This window comes from Seriola dumerili, unplaced genomic scaffold (assembly GCF_002260705.1).
Source record: "Seriola dumerili isolate Sdu_G_001 unplaced genomic scaffold, Sdu_1.0 BDQW01000169.1, whole genome shotgun sequence".
Classification (NCBI taxonomy): Eukaryota; Metazoa; Chordata; class Actinopteri; order Carangiformes; family Carangidae; genus Seriola; species Seriola dumerili.
In genome coordinates, this window is record NW_019174424.1 from 2,573,835 (window position 1) to 2,590,980 (window position 17,146).

At 38.8% G+C, this 17,146-nt stretch overlaps 3 protein-coding genes across 3 annotated transcripts; 1 reads left to right on the plus strand and 2 right to left on the minus strand.

Moving 5' to 3' along the window:
• Positions 1-436: 436 nt before the first annotated feature.
• On the minus strand, positions 437-8,035 carry LOC111227314 (cerebellar degeneration-related protein 2-like). Its single transcript, XM_022752750.1, has 7 exons — positions 7,783-8,035; positions 5,708-5,820; positions 3,955-4,103; positions 3,695-3,862; positions 2,478-2,792; positions 2,016-2,298; positions 437-1,871 (listed from the first exon to the last, which is right to left on the minus strand). The coding sequence occupies exons 1-7, from the start codon at positions 7,859-7,861 to the stop codon at positions 1,590-1,592; spliced, it is 1,389 nt and encodes a 462-aa protein (XP_022608471.1). The 5' UTR covers positions 7,862-8,035; the 3' UTR covers positions 437-1,589.
• A 344-nt stretch (positions 8,036-8,379) lies between these two features.
• Positions 8,380-12,264, plus strand: LOC111227200 (transmembrane protein 180-like). Its single transcript, XM_022752630.1, has 7 exons — positions 8,380-8,898; positions 9,578-9,892; positions 9,975-10,403; positions 10,673-10,827; positions 10,932-11,015; positions 11,244-11,387; positions 11,958-12,264. The coding sequence occupies exons 1-7, from the start codon at positions 8,686-8,688 to the stop codon at positions 12,097-12,099; spliced, it is 1,482 nt and encodes a 493-aa protein (XP_022608351.1). The 5' UTR covers positions 8,380-8,685; the 3' UTR covers positions 12,100-12,264.
• A 1,860-nt stretch (positions 12,265-14,124) lies between these two features.
• On the minus strand, positions 14,125-16,298 carry igsf6 (immunoglobulin superfamily member 6). The gene is made up of 6 exons (XM_022752631.1): positions 16,212-16,298; positions 15,720-16,046; positions 15,523-15,620; positions 15,385-15,435; positions 15,059-15,169; positions 14,125-14,948 (listed from the first exon to the last, which is right to left on the minus strand). The coding sequence occupies exons 1-6, from the start codon at positions 16,294-16,296 to the stop codon at positions 14,895-14,897; spliced, it is 726 nt and encodes a 241-aa protein (XP_022608352.1). The 5' UTR covers positions 16,297-16,298; the 3' UTR covers positions 14,125-14,894.
• Positions 16,299-17,146: the final 848 nt, after the last annotated feature.

Sequence of the window (17,146 nt, forward strand, 5' to 3'; positions counted from 1 at the left end):
CGTACAGTGATGCCTTCTGCAGCAATATATAGTCCACTTCACAGCTTCAAAAACAACATATTGCTAAATGCCAGCTATGTTTAGTACAGCAGCATTGTCCATTAAGCATCTTCTCTCTCATGAGCAGTTCAACACGTGGAAAGTGAGAGTGAAATGACAGACCTCACAACACGATTTTGAACTCAGATCTGCAGTTTCACTGTGGGCAGGGTCAGCAGTATGTTTAAATTTAGCCGATGACAGCTCCGGTCCTGAACATTTAGGATTTTTGAGAGTTCCCATAATATCTATCAGAATCATTTTGATTCAGAATGAAAGGGTTATAAGAATAAACAGTTATTGACTTTTTTCTGTTGTTTATGCTAACCTGAGCAACACAATCTCTGTTGCATACTGAGAGAGGTTAAAGTCCAAGTCAAAAGGAATATTATGACGATTCGAGGCACAGGAAATTGTTTATATACAAGAGAACATTTCTTTTGTGCTTTCCATTTACCTCTGTATTATTTTTTTCTCAATCAACCTTGTCAGACAGAATATTTACAACCACAGAAAAACACCTTATTGTACATTTGATTTCACTTTCAGTCAGTCTTGGCTGATTAATCTAAATATTTAGCAATAAAGAAAATAAATAGCATTTTATCTTCTCTAAACTTATTTAAAAAAAATAAATAAAACATCAAACTGTGATTCAATCATAAAAAGTGCAGGGCTGTTATGTGTACTACTGGCATAAAGGCTCATTGCAGCCTAAGCTTTGCACAGACATGAAAACAGAATGCATAGACTGTTAAAAACAGTATTCCAGTGTACACTGAAATTTCTCTGGTGACATTACAATGACCCTTGACTGGTGAACCAACTATTGCCAACTTACAAAAACCACCTCACGCTAGCTGTTAAGCTATTTATCATAAACTCCTGAGTCTTTAGTTATTACATAGCTACAGTTTTTCATCCTATTACAACATTCCAACATTTCTGTTTATATAAGTCATATATAACAGCTATGTCTCCAACTTACATCAAAACGCTAACAATATTCAATGTGTGTATTTCTCTTCCAAACACCAAATAACAGGGTTAACATTATATAGACTGAATATGACACTGAATGCTGTTGCAGTTGGACATAATACTTGTAGATTTGGAGGTCAAACTACACACTGAAATGTACTTTTTATTAGTCTAAGGATCTGTTAGTACGTATTAATATAACTATAAATATTTCCCTATACAATAATTCTTTATTATCTGTAATTTTCTGTATATTTGTTATTGTACTTTGGAATGTATTCATTTGTCAAATCATACAGCTGCTTTATATAACAAGTTTTATAACACTTCATTTTTGATAAGGACGGAATAAATGGAACAGTGCTGACTGACAAAAGTATAGGTGCGTCAACATGACAGGAGATAAGAGGATTGCAGCGTGTCTAAGTCGCACAAGGACTAAGCGTGCTTATTGCATTTGCACCCACTGGATATTTTTATTGCAAAGCCACCTCAAAGTTTCTTATTTGTCAAAAACTTTCACAAACGAGTGCAAGCCCCATGTCCCATAAAGATGAATAATACAACTATTAGGCAGAGCTGGAGAATTTACTCTCCCTGTCTGGACGTTTGCTGTCACTGAGGTCCTCTTTGGTCTTTTGGATGCAGGTGAAGATCTCCTTGAAGAGAGCCTTGTACTCAGGCTGCTGGCCGTCTTCCAGAACCACTGTCAGATCAGACAAAGCAGCTGAGCTGGACAGGCGGCGGCGGGTCCGGATGCTCACAAAGGGACTATTGGATGTCTGGACGGCTTTATGGCTGAGTCCGTCTGTCGCCTGCTGGCATCGCTGCAGCAGCTCATCATATTTCACCTAGATAAGACAGACATATCTTATGGAAGTGCATTCATTTTCTTTTAAATATGTTCTCCTTCTTAATAGTCTACGCTACTGGTTAGTAGTAGTAGTAATAGTTCTCGTGCATAAATTGTACAAAATGTGCTATGAATACAACACCTGGAGCGCGCTGTACTGTGCATCCACCTCATTGAGCAGAGAGATGCCCCTCTGTTTCACCGCCTCGGCTCGCCTTATACACAGCTGCTCGTGACCACGGCGAATCTCGTCTGGGTTTGTCGCTCTCAGAACGCTGTCACTGTTACACCTCTGTCGGCTGTATCTTCTCTGCTCCTCATCATTTTCTACCTTCTCCTCTGTGTCACTCTGCCCTGGGCTGACCTTTTCTTCTGAGGCGAAGAATACTGTATCAGGCAGCAGCAGCTGGTCTGGTCTTCTGACACTGGTGGGAGTGGAGGGGACACGGAGGTATAAGTCTCAAGAATCATGAGAAATTACACACCTGGAATTGGTCCATACTCTTGCTGTAAAATCTTAAAGTTGTATAATCAATTCAAAGTCATAAAAACATAGCCAAGATAATAGAATTTGAACATAGTCCATACATAACTCAGTCCTAACCTCTTGGCACAGTCAGCGCGCCATAGAAGCCGCAGCTGTTCCACTTCGGCCTCCAGCTCCTTCTGCCTGGTCCAGCAGCCTGCCAGCAGGGACAGCCGCTGCTCCAGGCCAATGTTCTCCCTGGCTGTCAACTCATTCTCCTGCTCTGCAGCCTCCCTGCGGCTCCGCTCCGCAGCTATCTGGGCCTGAAGTGTCTGGACAGACCTTTGGAGAGCCACATTCTCCTCCTCTGGGTCTTGGCATCTGTCTTGGTCATAGAAAGAGCCCTGAGGCGACCAGAGTCCATCCACGTGCAGACTGTTGTGGGCTAGGTGCCTGAGCCAGAAACAGGTAAGTCAAGAACAGGTAATGCCAAAATATGTGAGACATCACTTTAAGAAAAATAAATATTTTTGTTAATCACACTGAGATCACTGTGCATCAATAGATGGAAACAAAAGATTATTAATCATAAAGTATTAGGTCTGTTTCAAGGAAACTAAAAGTCATTATAGGGTTAATGTATTTATAAGGCAGTAATTTAACTGCATTACAAAAACCTTTTGTTAGACTACTATCAATATGAAAAACATTACCAATTTCATCATAGTTTGTTATTAGATGACTTCATTGTGTCACCTCACTACTAAAACCACCTTTGGGAGCTGCCATGATACATTTTCTGTATACATAAAAAAAGATCTGTCTCATAATTCACACATAGTCTGTTGGATTGTACAAGATTTTAGGGTAACAATTCTCTTCACAGCACACCAAATACATGGCATGAAAAGCAGCAAGCTAAAGCTACAGTGGCTTGTATGTATTAGTATGTTGCACGGGGGGTGTTAACTTGGATTATGTCTAAAGAAGTCTGGTCTGGCTCTAGGTGACCTGAAGGTGTCCAGTTATCATCAAGTAGCTGAAATACCAGACGTATTATTTAGATGCTTTTAACTACCCTTTACTTCTTTGGACTAATGTAAAGGAAGATAAACATCAAACCACACTGCCCCTGATGGAAGCAGATACTGTGTACATGAATATACACCTGAATATGTTTCTAGAAAATCTGTGTAAAAATATTTCAAGGAAACTCTCAGTGTCTTTCTCACACAATACTGTCTGGACCAGCCATGCAATTTCCTGTCTGGCAATAGTTTGTCTGTTACATCCTGCAGCTCTGCTATTGGCACTGTACAGAAAAGTGTGTGTAGTTACGTGCACACATGCAATACCTGTCATGGTGTAAGTCATACAGCTCTTTGAGACAGGACACACTCTGTGCTCCGAGGCTGCGTCGCTGCTCTCTTTTGTTTCTCTCTGCCTGGGCAGTCTTGAGCTCATCCACCTGGGTCTGCAGGTCCTCCATGTGGGTCTGAAGCCCGTCTATGGTCTCTGTTAGACTGTAGTGGAAAGGAGGTTTATTGAATATTATCTTCATATATTAAGACTTTATGATGAACTGACTGGGTGAATAGTTCGAATAGGGACTAACCTATGGATCCTCTGCTGGGCCAAGCGGTTGTCCTGCACTAGTCTCCGGTTGCCTTGCTCCAGATCCCTGGCAGTCACGTCTAGCTGCTCATACACTTTGGCATGCTGGTCGTTCATCTGACGCAGCAGGTCTACCTGCTTCGTCAGGTACTGGTGCACAAGAGAGGTGACAAACATTTAAGTTTAACTTAAGTCTTCCAGGTTTGTTTGTGGTATCTCCAATAAATGATTTTAGTAGAGTTGAAGCAGTTGGTTCCAGCCTCTCAAATGTGAGGAGTGGACTTCTCTTCCTATATTGTTGTAGACTGAATATTTTGAGGGTTTTCAAACACATCAGACAAACCTGACATTCAAAGTTGCTACCCTGTATCCTTATTTTTTTATATATCATAATATATATCATTTCATCGACAAAACAGTTGAAATAATGTACATATTAACTGATTATGAAAATAATCCTGTAACATGTTACTATCACACATTAAAAGATCAAAATGCAGAGCAACAGCACCGAGCCACACATGAGGTTATTTAAAAACTTTAAATCCATCCACAGAAAAGAAAGAGACAGGGATAGCATATCATGTCTCACACATTTTTACATTTGGTTTTATATCCCAGCCTGACACATTTTACTACCAAACAGACAACGGCTTCCTTAGAAGCAGAGAGCTGCCAGTTGTGGGCCTGGAAAAGCACTCTGAACATTGGGGAAGGGAATGATAACATGAGTCTGTGGGTTATATTTGAATGGCATTTGACTTGTAATTGTGGTTATATATACTGAGTTACCTTTCTCTGGTGGAGATCAATGCAACCATTTGTCTAGTGCTTTTATAAATCTACTCAGCTCAGCCTGTATCACATTACCATGCTCAGGTGTATGCACAGCTTTGAGACAGTCATTAGTGAAGTGAGTAAGACCATCAGCAGACACAGCATGAGGACGAGGGTCACAGAGACGTATGGGGATTACCATATCAACCTCTATAAATCCTGAAGCCACCGGCCCTCTCACTGCTGTAAACAAATTAAGGCTCTTATCGTTGTTGACCTGCTGAATGCCATGTCCTCGGACTCAAATAGATCAGCACTGTCTGTGTGTGCCAAAATTAAATGTCTGAACACCGAAATGTAAGGCCTAATTGTGTTTATTTATAAGCTCTACCTGACAACCCACTCACAAACCAAGACCTGTGCTGAGATCCGAGAGTTTGACAACCTATTAATTTAGGGAATCTAGGTTTGATCAGGCCACATGAAAATCAAAATTATATTGTGCATTTTATCCTATCTAGCCTGTTAATTAGTTGCACCTTAACAAATAAGAGCAACATCAAAACCTTAATTAAGACCTTCGTTACTTGAACAATACCCATGTAAATAACACAGTGAAAGTTTTCCTTTAACTAGATGGACGCACATCCTGCCAACAGGACGCACTGAGCCAAAGGCTCACTAGGTCAGACTGGTGAGGATTAGCTTCTACTCCATCCTATTTAAAGTTTAGAGAAATTCCCAATGACACTTCCCTTCCAGTGAAAGATCTTTTTTTCAGATCCCTTTAAACAGATTTTTCTCAATGAATTGTCTGCCATGTATAGACTCATGCATATAAAACTACATATATGCAGTAAAAATATGTATCCACAGATTAGACTGTGGATAGCAGAGGATGTTATAAACACATGTTGGAATGGGTAGAGGGAATACACGCTCATTCCTCTGATTAGTTCCTTCCTAACATTTATCACCTCTATCTCCTGCAGCTGCTCCTGGTTGGTGGAGTACATCTGCTGGAGGGCCTGCTCCAGCTCATGGTTCCTGTCGAGGAGGGTTTTTCCCAGCTCCGCCGCCAAATGGAGATCTGTCAAAGCACAGGGAAAAATGTAAACACAAGATACAAGACAGTTTCAATGCCCAAACACAGGCAACTGATACAGACTTACGGTAGTGCAGTTCTCACATACACAAACACACAACTCATTGTCTCATACTATTAGTATTTGGCTCGGGTGAGTCCAAGGCATGCCTTGGGATCTCCTTGTGACACGCTGCCCAACTAAATTCTTTTTTCTGGATGTAATCCAGCAACAGTGTTGACTCCTAAGTGAGTACTTCTAATGTAGTACTACTAAGTACAGTCAATAAAAATGTTTCATGCAATTAGTAGTGTATTTCCCAGGATTTTTAACTCAAACATGATGTAAGACCACTAAATAACAACCTGGAGGAAAGGGTGTTGCACAAACAGTTATCCATTGTGAAAAATACCTCACATTACTGCGAAAAATCTATTTGTCAAACAGCAGAACACTTTAAGTTTTACTCAGCTCCACTGAGGAATGCTACAGGAAACTGTTCCTGCCTGTTGCCACCACTCTGTACAATGCGTCACCTCTGTGTCTGGACAGCAGCTCTGGCTGCGTGAAGGTGCCACGGTGAAGGTTCATTCGACTTTTTCCTACAACTAAAACAGACTTCTCACCGGACATTTACTTGTCAATTTAAACATAAATGGGGTGCAACTAACAATTCCTTTCATTTATGTAATTGATGTTCATTAATCTGCAAATAATTTACTTGATTGATTTATCTTTTTCAATTAGTTAATTAATTAGTAGTAATGGTTTCAGCTCTATGATCTATCCGTACTCTTTACTATATTCCACACATATTCAAGATTTTGGTTGTAGTTTGTGCTCCTTCTATTGCATATATCTCAAATCCCTCTTTGTGGTCTTTTCAGCAGCACAAAATATTTGTGAAGAGCAAGTTTATCAGAAAACAATCAACACAGGACCAGTGATGGCCTCAGGAAATCCTGGCTACACAGAGCTCTCAGGATGTCTCAGCTTTTACCCCATGACTAGTGTAATTCTGTGTAACAAGGGGAGCCTATAGACTTCAATGTTACTTCATCCGTGGACATTGGTGGGAAATTCTTTTTCACAGCAGTACTGTACATCACAGGGAACATCAGCATTACACTTTGACAGGCAGAAATATGTGAAGTACAACAAAACAGCACACAAAAGCAACAGGCAAAAACATGAAAACAACGCATGTAGTTCCCTCAGCCAGTCGCCTGTTTAGTGCTGCTATTGCTGCTAAGTACATTTACTCAAGTACTGAGCTTAGTACAGATTTGAGGTATTTGTATTTTGACTGTTTCCTTTTTGTGCTACTTCAAACTTCATTCCTCTACATTTCAGAGGAAAATATTGTACTTTTCCCGTTATCTACCATTTACTACTAATTATCATTTGACAGCTACAGTTGTTTGTTTGTTTTCATTAATATTATACATTAAAAAATAGTATAATAAATTGATAAAATACAAAACATTGTTAAAGATCAAACCAGATTTTTCAGTGATGACCTCTTATGAAAAATCAGTGAAGAAGATGTTTCAGATTTCCCATCTAAACTTGACTGGTTGGCAAAATTTCACATTTCAAGCAAAAGAAAAGAAAAGAGAAAAGTTATCAGAAACAATTAAATTTTTATGGCGGAACGTTGTGTATTTTTTTTATCTTCTTTCCCACTGTTTTTTTTTTTTTAAACTTATTTCTGTGAGCCCATTTGTTATTGTATCATGTCATCAGTGCAGGGCATTACTTCAATAAAACTCATATGATCATCCACCGACAAGCTCCAACAAGTCTACTAATTCTTACTTAATTAAAAGACTGCACCATAACACAACTGATTATCATATGGCAGCGTTTACATTCCTCTACTGCCTGTATGCTGTTGTCTGTGGGATAACCAGCCCTCACAGTGAGACAGAGTTAAGGGTGCGACCACACAACAGTGCAGCTCTTACCGTGTTCAAGGTCCTGCGGGTCGTACCAAGACTCTCCATTCTTGTCAAACTCTTCCTCCAAAATCATGTCAGTTAACATTTTACAGCTGCGGGGCGAGCGGAAACTCCACCTGACAGAAACCCGACACACAGGTGTGTGTTAGTTTTGCAGCTTGAAGTTGTCCGCCGCCTACCGCCTTGTGTAGAGGAAAGTAAACTGCATCCTCCCGGTGTGAGAGGAGCGTTAAGTACGTTGTCTCTACAGCAACGTGGCAAATGTCTAATACTCGACAACATCCGGTAGATGGCAGATGTAAGACATGAATTATTTATAATAAAAAATCACCATCTCTCTCCATTTTATCCGACTTGTCTTTTATCACCGTTTACCAATAAGCTCGAAGAACATGACGAACGGTAAAATAATTTAAAAAAAAAAAAAAAAATTTTGATTGTCAATTTTTTTTTCGTTCTCGGAACTTCCTGCTTTCCTTTGGCAGACATTTTTAACGACGAATCACAAAGCAGCAAATGGAGCCAAAGAATGACTCAGACCAATCAGGTGTTAACTTGTTATCTCTAAGCCCTGCCTCGCTCAAAAGGCACTGGAATCGAGTTTGACAGGGTTTTGGTTTGGTTTCGTAGGACTTTCTTATTGTGACACTGCTTCAGTGAACAGTTGATAAGTTTATTTAACGGGAAGTAACATTATGACATGTGGACCCTCATGCAAATGATACAGCTGGAACGAATACAAGCTCAGTATTGAACGCCTTTTGCTCTGGAATATTGATCTGATGCACTGGTTTTGGTGGTAGCAATAATTATCTGCGATGCTAAACAACAACAGCGTTAAATAGTTTTTGTTGAACGACAACATTTTGTCGCTCAAGGACTCCAGATTGTTAAGTTACTTGAGCTGCCATGGCCTCGGAGGGGAAACCTGCCTCAGGTGTACGCTCTGCAAGAATGAATGCAGTCCGACACCTGATAAACTTTGGGGTCAATCCTGCAGCTCTGGCTTACGCTATGACCACCCTGGGATCTGCCATGATAAACAATATATTCAGCTTCTACTATGTCAAACTCTTTCTCAATAAATACAAGATATCGGAGGGAGCATTCCACCAATCACAAGTGAGTATATTCTCCTGACATATTGCTGTCTTTTTGTATGCAAATGTTCATCAGATATCTTTGGAAAAGACTGGTGTGAAGAATTAAAGTGAAATTTTGATAAGCTGGCTGCTTTCTTTTGGAAAAAGACTGCAACTTGTAAGTGTTTTTGTTATTGCTTAAGTTGTTGATTATTTTATACCACTAATCAATTGTTTGTCTACAAAATGTCTGAAAATAGGGAAGAATTGACAGTGTAATTTTCCAGAGGTCAGGGTGATGTCTTCACATTGCTTTTTTCATTCAAGCCACTGTCTAAAACTTGAAGATACATCATTATGATACATCATTATATAGTTATGCAAATTAGAGAAAATAAGCAAATCCTCACATTTCACAAGCTGGAATAAGTGAATGTTTTGCATGATAAATAGAGACATATCCTATTTAAGAAGGAAGGAACATTACATTACTAATATAACAAAACACAATTTCCTTTCACAGTCAACACTATGTAAATTACAAAATTAGTATTCAGGGAATTTATATATATATATATATATATATATATCCTCTGCCACATTCAAGTCAGCAGTTCTGGAACAACAAAACAAAACATGATGTTGATTAACTAATCAATTGATCATTTTCACAATACTTGAAATTTTGTTGAATAATCTTATGAACTTCCTCTACCCAGGTGGTGTACATGGTGTGGAATGCAGTCAATGACCCTCTCTTCGGTTACCTGCAAGATAACTCCAGGGTGCCCTGTTGCTCTCAGCGACGTCTCTCCATCCTGTACGGTGCTCCCCTCTACTCACTGGCTTTTCTTCTAGCCTGGTTCCCATGGCGGTCCTACGCCCCTGGTGACTGGATGAGCGGCTTACATTTGATGGTGGCGCTGTGTGCTTTTGACGGCATGCTGACTTTTGTGCTGCTGGCACAATGTGCGTTGTTTGCAGAGATATCCAGCCACCATCAGAGCCGACTAAGACTTGTAAAGTACAGCCAGGTAAGGACTTTCTTCTGTGTGCCCCTTTGCCAACTTGGCACAACTTTCATCCTTCTCACATCCCCTATCTTTGTTTTCCCAGGTGGCTTCTCTCATTGGCTCCTCCAGCGTCCTCTTCTGTGGTGTGCTGTCCAGAAACATGGAGGACTTCACAGCCTTCCAAGCCTTCACAGTGCTCGTTGCTATCCTGAGCTGTGGCTGCATGCTCTATACAGGCCTCCACAGTGAGAGCCGTTTTGATAACAAAGGATCTCAATCAGATGCAGTGGGGTGTGTTGACCAGACTTCCCAACAGTTTGCGGTTTCCTTCTCCATGTTAAGAACATTGATGTGGCAAATCCTGACCAATAGGGATTTTCAGCTATTTGTGCTCATGAACTTCTTCCAGGTTTTCATGTTGGCTTTCTTTAATAATTTTACCATGATATTTTCTGAGCACCTGATTCCTCCAGATGTGCTTCCATCTCTGGCCAAGAGCATCATGTATGGAGCGGGATTCATCTGTCCACAGGTATTGACCTCCCAGAAAAAATGGAAGCTGTAGCTAAATAGGATCATTTTCATTTATTTCTTTTATGGGTCCTTTTGTTCTCCTATTACCTCAGAAGACCATACTGACACTTTTGCATAGTTAAATCTATCAAAATTGCATGTCCTTCACTCACATTTCTGCTGACTTTTTTTAAAATGACATGTTTTCAAAACACTTGATATACTACTTATTAATAATAATATTTTTTAACTCTGTCTGTTGTTCCTAATTATTTATCCCCATCCCAGCTGTTAGTGTTGAGCTTTCAGAGTCTGCTGCATGGTCTTGGCTACTACAGGATCATCCTCTTCGCCTTTTACGTGGAGGCTGGAATGGCGGCTATCATGTTAGCGCTTGGTCCTCAGCATTACTATATCCTGGCATTTTTCCTCACTGTTAACATGTAAGAGGCTAAATGATTTCTTCCATTTTTTTTATAATCACTGTATAGAATCGCTTCAGTTTGTTTAATTCATACCTACATTATCATACTTATCTTCTTTGCAGGGTCATCATTCAAGCTGCCTTCAGTCTTTTCAGCTTGCCCTTGGCTGACATCATTGATACAGACCTACAGTTGTACAAGCGCAGGTAAAGAAATATGATTATCAGCACACTTTCACTAACTCAGCCATCCCTCACATAGAAATATATGGTGCCTTTCATTCAGCATTGTCCTTAAACCTTTGGGCCAAATACATTGACATATCTCATGAAACCACTTTGTCTTGTCTTTTTTTGTTTACAATCAAACACATTCAGGTTATATGACTTGCAAAATGATGTTTTGTCATGATGTTCTTTCCACCCATGCTACAGTTCCCCTCTCTCCTCCATGGTGTTTGGGACGAATGCTTTGTTCACCAAGCCAGCTCAGTCTCTGGCCCCTATGATAGTGCTCAGTATCCTCAACCAGTTTGGATATGAACAACTGAAGGAAGCAGGAAGGGATTCAAACCCAAGGTACAAACACTTTCTTGCTTCTTCCGGAGTTAAAGGTCCAAATTTGAGCCAAAAGATTAAAACCAATTAAAACTGATGTTGGGATAGGACTGATTATCGTGTCTGTTAATATTTAGAATTAGTGAAGTGGTCACCACTGAAGATACATTTCCTAATTCTGCCCATCCATGTTTTATCTATTTAATTTTTAACCTTTATAGATGTACATCACTTTTAATATAATATCAATTATTGATTTTTTGATCCTCTAGATTTGATAAATCTGTGGACAAATATTATTATAAGGGGTCCAGGTACTGATGGTGACCCCTGGATCTAAACCTTTTAACCAGCTGATTAAAAATAATCTGGAATTTATATAACCCCGAACAACTTTACAAAGCATTAATATCCAGTCCCCTGTTCACAACTGCATTACAGTGCAACAATAACTTAACTTTGACCAATAAAGTATTAGATCACTAAGATGGACTGAAAGCAAGTTTTAAGTTTTAAAGGAATAAATTCAGTTTAAACAAATTTAAACATACAAACACTTTGTGTCTATAAGAGAAATCTTCTTCTTTGCAGCACCTTTGAGAGCCTCCACAGTGTGATGTTCTACCTGGTGTGTTTGGTGCCATTGTGTGTCTCTGCTGTGCAAGTCCTAGCTTGGAGGCCATTTTCAATCCGTGACAGTCACACAGTCGACACAAAGTACATTGACAACTAATTTCAGTGTTTTCAACAGCTGACTGTCATTTCTTTACCTTGAATTTTGGAAAATTCTTTATGACTTACTGAAAGATCATGTTGAAAGTAATGTGCAAATATATATAAATATATATTTATGTATATAGAGAGAAAGAATCCAGGATTTTGTATATATATATTTTGAAAGAATCCTAGGTTATATATATATATATATATATATATATACACCTTCTAATTCAATGGTTTTATTATTCTCTACATTTTTTCTACATTTTTGGATATTGATGATCATTTGTTGGATCTGAAAGTTTTGATATGAATATGAAATTATATTTGTGATCATTAGTTGGATGTGAATGTCTTTAACTGCTGTATATGAAAAGACCAATGATGCGCCTTTAATTAGTACTTTATGCATTCCCACTGTCTCATCCTCGAACACTTAACACGATAGGGATATCATGGGATCATGATACTTTGTCAGTCTGGGAGTCCACTACCTTGACAAATACAGTCCTTTCACTTGTGTTAAATGTGAGACACTTTGTCCCATCACTGACTTCTGCAGGTAATTAGCAGGAACATACTGTATGATGGCTGTGCTCTGCAAGAAAAGGACCAAATTCCTCAAAAGGTATATGCGAAGATTCAGAATACAGTTTTGTTCTTAAAGGAGGAATTGTACTTGTTTCAACATGTTGCTACAGAAATTGGCAGAAATTGTCCTAAAACAATCAAGTGAAACAGAAGTGATACTAACAGTGGAAATTAAGAGCAGTTGTCTTCCCTTAACAGTAACAGCAACATCCAGTTAAAGGAAGAATTATACCTGTATGGCATACAGCAACAGCAGCTAAAGGTCATAGCCCTTGAACCAAGACTGCTCATTGAGAGGAACTGACTAATGACTACCTCCTATGTAGGAGCACATTTTGCCACACCGTATGGTAGAATGACTTAACAAAAATTTAAAGAATATTCGTTTGGATTTTTTTATTTAAGGACTTTCACATTCCAGGCTTGAGTTTGGTTTCATGATTAAGAGCATTGTCATTTTGTAGTGCAGACACACAAAAAGACAGGCAGCTGATATCTGTAATATTTTTTCAGGCAGTATATCATTCTGTTATATCCATCTGTGTGATGGAGAAAAACTAAAAGCATTTGAGTTACCCTGGTTACACTCCATATTTTGCTGTTGAGAGACTGCGAGCACTGCTCACATGTAGACTGCAAATGCTGGCAGCATCACATGTCATAAAGGAGCGTCACTCAAGTGGCCAGTCCTACAGTGCTCCTGCATGCTCATATATGGGTCGCAAGTATGGCTTTTGTTTTGATGAGTAGAAGATGTGAAGTGTGCAAGACAGAAATTGTCTCATTTTGCAAACTGCGTGTTTGTAAGTTGCAGCTTTGGTTGAATTGGCCACAGGTTGCGCAAACATGCGTGTTGTTTAATTTCATTATTTAAGTATATAACAGGGTCATCTGAAGAAAAAAGTGAAAGAAATGCCACCAACATGACAGTAATTACTGTCATTTTTGCTGTAAACATGTGCAAATAGATATTCAGTTTACAGTAGAGAGTCATGAAGGAGAGGAGGCAGAAAGGGAAGAATTTACACAGACTTTTAACGGATGTTTGCATGAATGATCAAAAACCTCAGAGGTTCAAATCCCAGCTTTTAATTTGTGAAAAAACAAGAATATATGTACATAGCATTTATCTTGACCTTTTGAGTAACGTATAACTAAATTCTAATATTAACTGGAGGGATCTGCATTCTTTCTGTGGGCATTTGCAATAGACAAAAACAGATGACAGTCACCGAGCAGAATGTGTCAGGATGATGCCTCAAAAACATATCAGAAGTTGACAGGTGATTCTTTTAGAGTAAGAACCAATATAACAGCAAAAATTATACCTTTTCCTTTCCCCTTTCCTTCAATATAGTCTATTATTGGCTGTATTAAATATACAGTAATCTTCAATGTGCCTTTTTTGTCATGTTCAACTTTCTATGGTCAAATTACATCTTGAATCTTTTTTTTTTTTTTTTTATTAAATGTATTTCTACACAACTACAACCTGAATATGACCTATATTTTTACATGTTTGCAAGTTTGCAATTTCCTTATGTGTCAAGAAGGAGTGGATTAATTTAAATCATTTTGATGTAAAGTGCTATTTTTAAACGGCAGTTTGAACCCTCAAAGCGAAGCATACTGTAATCCCTGCTGGTGAAGTTTGTCCTGACAACGACATGATGCCAACGTGATCTGTGTATCCTGAAAATGTAAATTACATGGGCTACTTTTTACTCTCTATTCCTGAAAGCACCATTCATAAATATTGTTTTTCTATCAAAGGGCTTATTATCCTAAATATATGGAGGAAGTTTCTGCATTAAAATCTGCAAAATACTGCATTTAAATTACATGTGACTCAGCTACATCACGAATTGGATGTTCTCGTTTTTCCAGGTATACACTGACCTGGTTTCTGAGGAGAAATTCTTGAATGTCTTCCAAAATTGATAATCAACAGAATGTAGGTAGGCTTTACAAATGCCATAAGATCACTGCTGAAGCTGAAAAAGAGAAGGAATAATGACTCAGCACCTTTGTACTGGTATTTATATCTCACTTCATGAGAAAAGGTGAGCAAGCACACAACTGACTAGCATCCTCTGCGTTTATGTTCATTTCCACAGTCACGAGTGTCCTTTTGTCAGGTGTTTCATGGCTTTGGAATTTCCTCTCAATCCAGACAATGGAGGCCCGACTCTATCATTTAATATCCTTTTCCGACACTTAGACATTTTGATAGATGTCATCGGTTGAGCTGTTCACTTCAGGACTTGAAGCCTGCAACATACAGTACATACATGCTGTGACATAAGCTATGCAGAAGTTTCATGCTTACCAAATCTTTCTGTTGACTAAGGTTAACCATAACATGCTGCAACAAAATTTACCTCCACTTGAGAATGGTTTCTGACTGCAGTTTGTTTGTCTGTCTCCTGATTCCTTCTGTTGTTCATTTCTCGCAGCACATCTCGAAATTGTGTTTTTTTACTTCCGTGATTCTGAAAGTTCCGAAGAAATGTATTATAATACAAAGATATTTGGAGATTTGTCTTTCTGTATTTAATTTCAATGAAAATCAACAATTGAACTATTGCTCTGAAATTTGTGTTGCTGCAAGAGAGAGGCCTTAGTTCCTGTTCCTCTTTCTTGCTTCTGTGGGCTTTTCCCCATTTAGTAAACATTTAACAAGCCAAACAGAAAATCAAACACTTACAATCTTGCCAGTTTTGCACATCCTTTTGCGGAAACTCATATTGCAGCCACACTGCCAAGAAAGGAAGATGTTAATTTCATTACTATATAGTACATTTTCAATTGTATGAATAGAAATAAATACGTTGAGGTAATGTACCTTTAAAATGATAAGTGCCACTACTGCCATGCTGTAGATGACCAAGAGGACAAATGATAACAACAGAAGAATGTGCCTTGCCATTGTTTTAATTTCTCCTGGAAACAAAAGAAAAGTTTTCTGTCTGCCTTAATTCATCTTAACCAAAGCATTCTGTGCTTAACCTTTAAAATATTTTTTTCTCTCAAAAGACTCACCTTTCACTATAAGAGTTGTGCCCACCCCTACATGCTGTGTGCCGTTTGCTGGTTGTCCAGGCCATACTGCAGCACAGTGGTAGATCCCACTGTCATTAGCATTGAGTGACCTGATGTGTAAAAATGCTCCGTCCAGGGAATATTTGACAGGATTCCGCAGGTTGAGACGAGGATGGGAGGTTTCTTTGAAAACGAACCACTCATAATGCAAGCCTGTGGCTGAGCAGTGTAAACTGACATTACAAGGCACAACAGCATCTTGTCCAACTTTCCTCCAGATCTCCTTCACTGGCTGTGTTAAGCAGCCTTCTGCTATTCCCATGCTCTCTGGAAATATCAAATTAATTATTGTCAAAATAACTATCTATTACTGTACAGGAGCTCTGATGCCTAATTCTTATTGCTCATGTGGAAGAATGAGAATTAGTAACCACTACTTCCTAAATAAATAATGCACGTAATGCTAGGACAGATGTAGGAAAGACATTTTACCTGTTACTAGCAGGTGGGTGAGCAGGAGAGAAAACCAAAACAACCAGTCCATGTCTGTAGCTTGACAGCTTGTGAATGATCTCATGATTCCTGGCATGATGGTATCGAAATGGCCGAAAATATGGGAAGTAGGTGTACTGCTCTTCCCCATCACTTAGTTCCTCCTTCTTGTGCTGTGCAGCTGAATGGTAACACAATATTTTTTTCCGAAACATTTCAGTTTATTTATGGTAAAATGACACAGTGAATTATGTATTAGAACTGAAGGTAGACTGAGAATTTTCTAAGATGTGTCATTATTAACAGGAAACCAGTGGCATGTTATTACTTATGCATTTCTGAAAATGTAGGTATACTGTACAATCATCTCTGTGTGTAGGCAGTGCAAAAAGGAAGAAAATGTGTAATGAGATGTTGAAAATACTCAGCAAGGAGAGGCAAATGTTGAAATGGTGAAACTTGAGTATTGAATGGAAAACATGCAATGGAATGAGAGTCAGAAAACAGTAAGTCTAGTTTCGGTTTGAAAGAATCATTGAAAACATTAATACAAATTGTTATTTTGACTGTTTGTCATGGCCATATCAACCTGCTATTAAATTAGCTCCTGGGCCCCTACCCAGCCCCTTTTCTATGAATTAGTATTTCTCTTTTGAAATATTACATAACACTTGGTTTGCTATGTTGCAATTTGATTAAACAATACTGAGTTCATGGTGCACTATGTAAGCACAGTATCAGCCAAAATCACAATATGTAGATTTTGATATAGGGGCCCTCTTTTCATATTCCCATACTACCAAACAACATTACAATTAAACACACACACACAATGAATCTGGTGCTTTTAGGGGCCCCTAAAAGTCTGTGGCAGGGACCTACTTTGCCCATTTGGTAACTGGCGTATATGAAACCAAAAAAAGTATAATAAATAA

Excerpts from the sequence above, each read along its gene's own strand:
- LOC111227314 (XM_022752750.1), bottom strand. The coding sequence starts at position 7,861 with ATGTTAACTGACATGATTTTGGAGGAAGAGTTTGACAAGAATGGAGAG. Across the intron at positions 3,863-3,954 it reads GCCCAGCAGAGGATCCATAG|TCTAACAGAGACCATAGACG; the intron begins GTTAGTCCCTAT and ends TTTCCACTACAG. Across the intron at positions 1,872-2,015 it reads CACAGTACAGCGCGCTCCAG|GTGAAATATGATGAGCTGCT; the intron begins GTGTTGTATTCA and ends TGTCTTATCTAG.
- LOC111227200 (XM_022752630.1), top strand. The coding sequence starts at position 8,686 with ATGGCCTCGGAGGGGAAACCTGCCTCAGGTGTACGCTCTGCAAGAATG. Across the intron at positions 10,404-10,672 it reads CGGGATTCATCTGTCCACAG|CTGTTAGTGTTGAGCTTTCA; the intron begins GTATTGACCTCC and ends TCCCCATCCCAG. Across the intron at positions 11,388-11,957 it reads GGAAGGGATTCAAACCCAAG|CACCTTTGAGAGCCTCCACA; the intron begins GTACAAACACTT and ends TCTTCTTTGCAG.
- igsf6 (XM_022752631.1), bottom strand. The coding sequence starts at position 16,296 with ATGAGATCATTCACAAGCTGTCAAGCTACAGACATGGACTGGTTGTTT. Across the intron at positions 15,621-15,719 it reads CACAACTCTTATAGTGAAAG|GAGAAATTAAAACAATGGCA; the intron begins GTGAGTCTTTTG and ends TTTTGTTTCCAG. Across the intron at positions 14,949-15,058 it reads GAAACCATTCTCAAGTGGAG|GCTTCAAGTCCTGAAGTGAA; the intron begins GTAAATTTTGTT and ends TGTATGTTGCAG.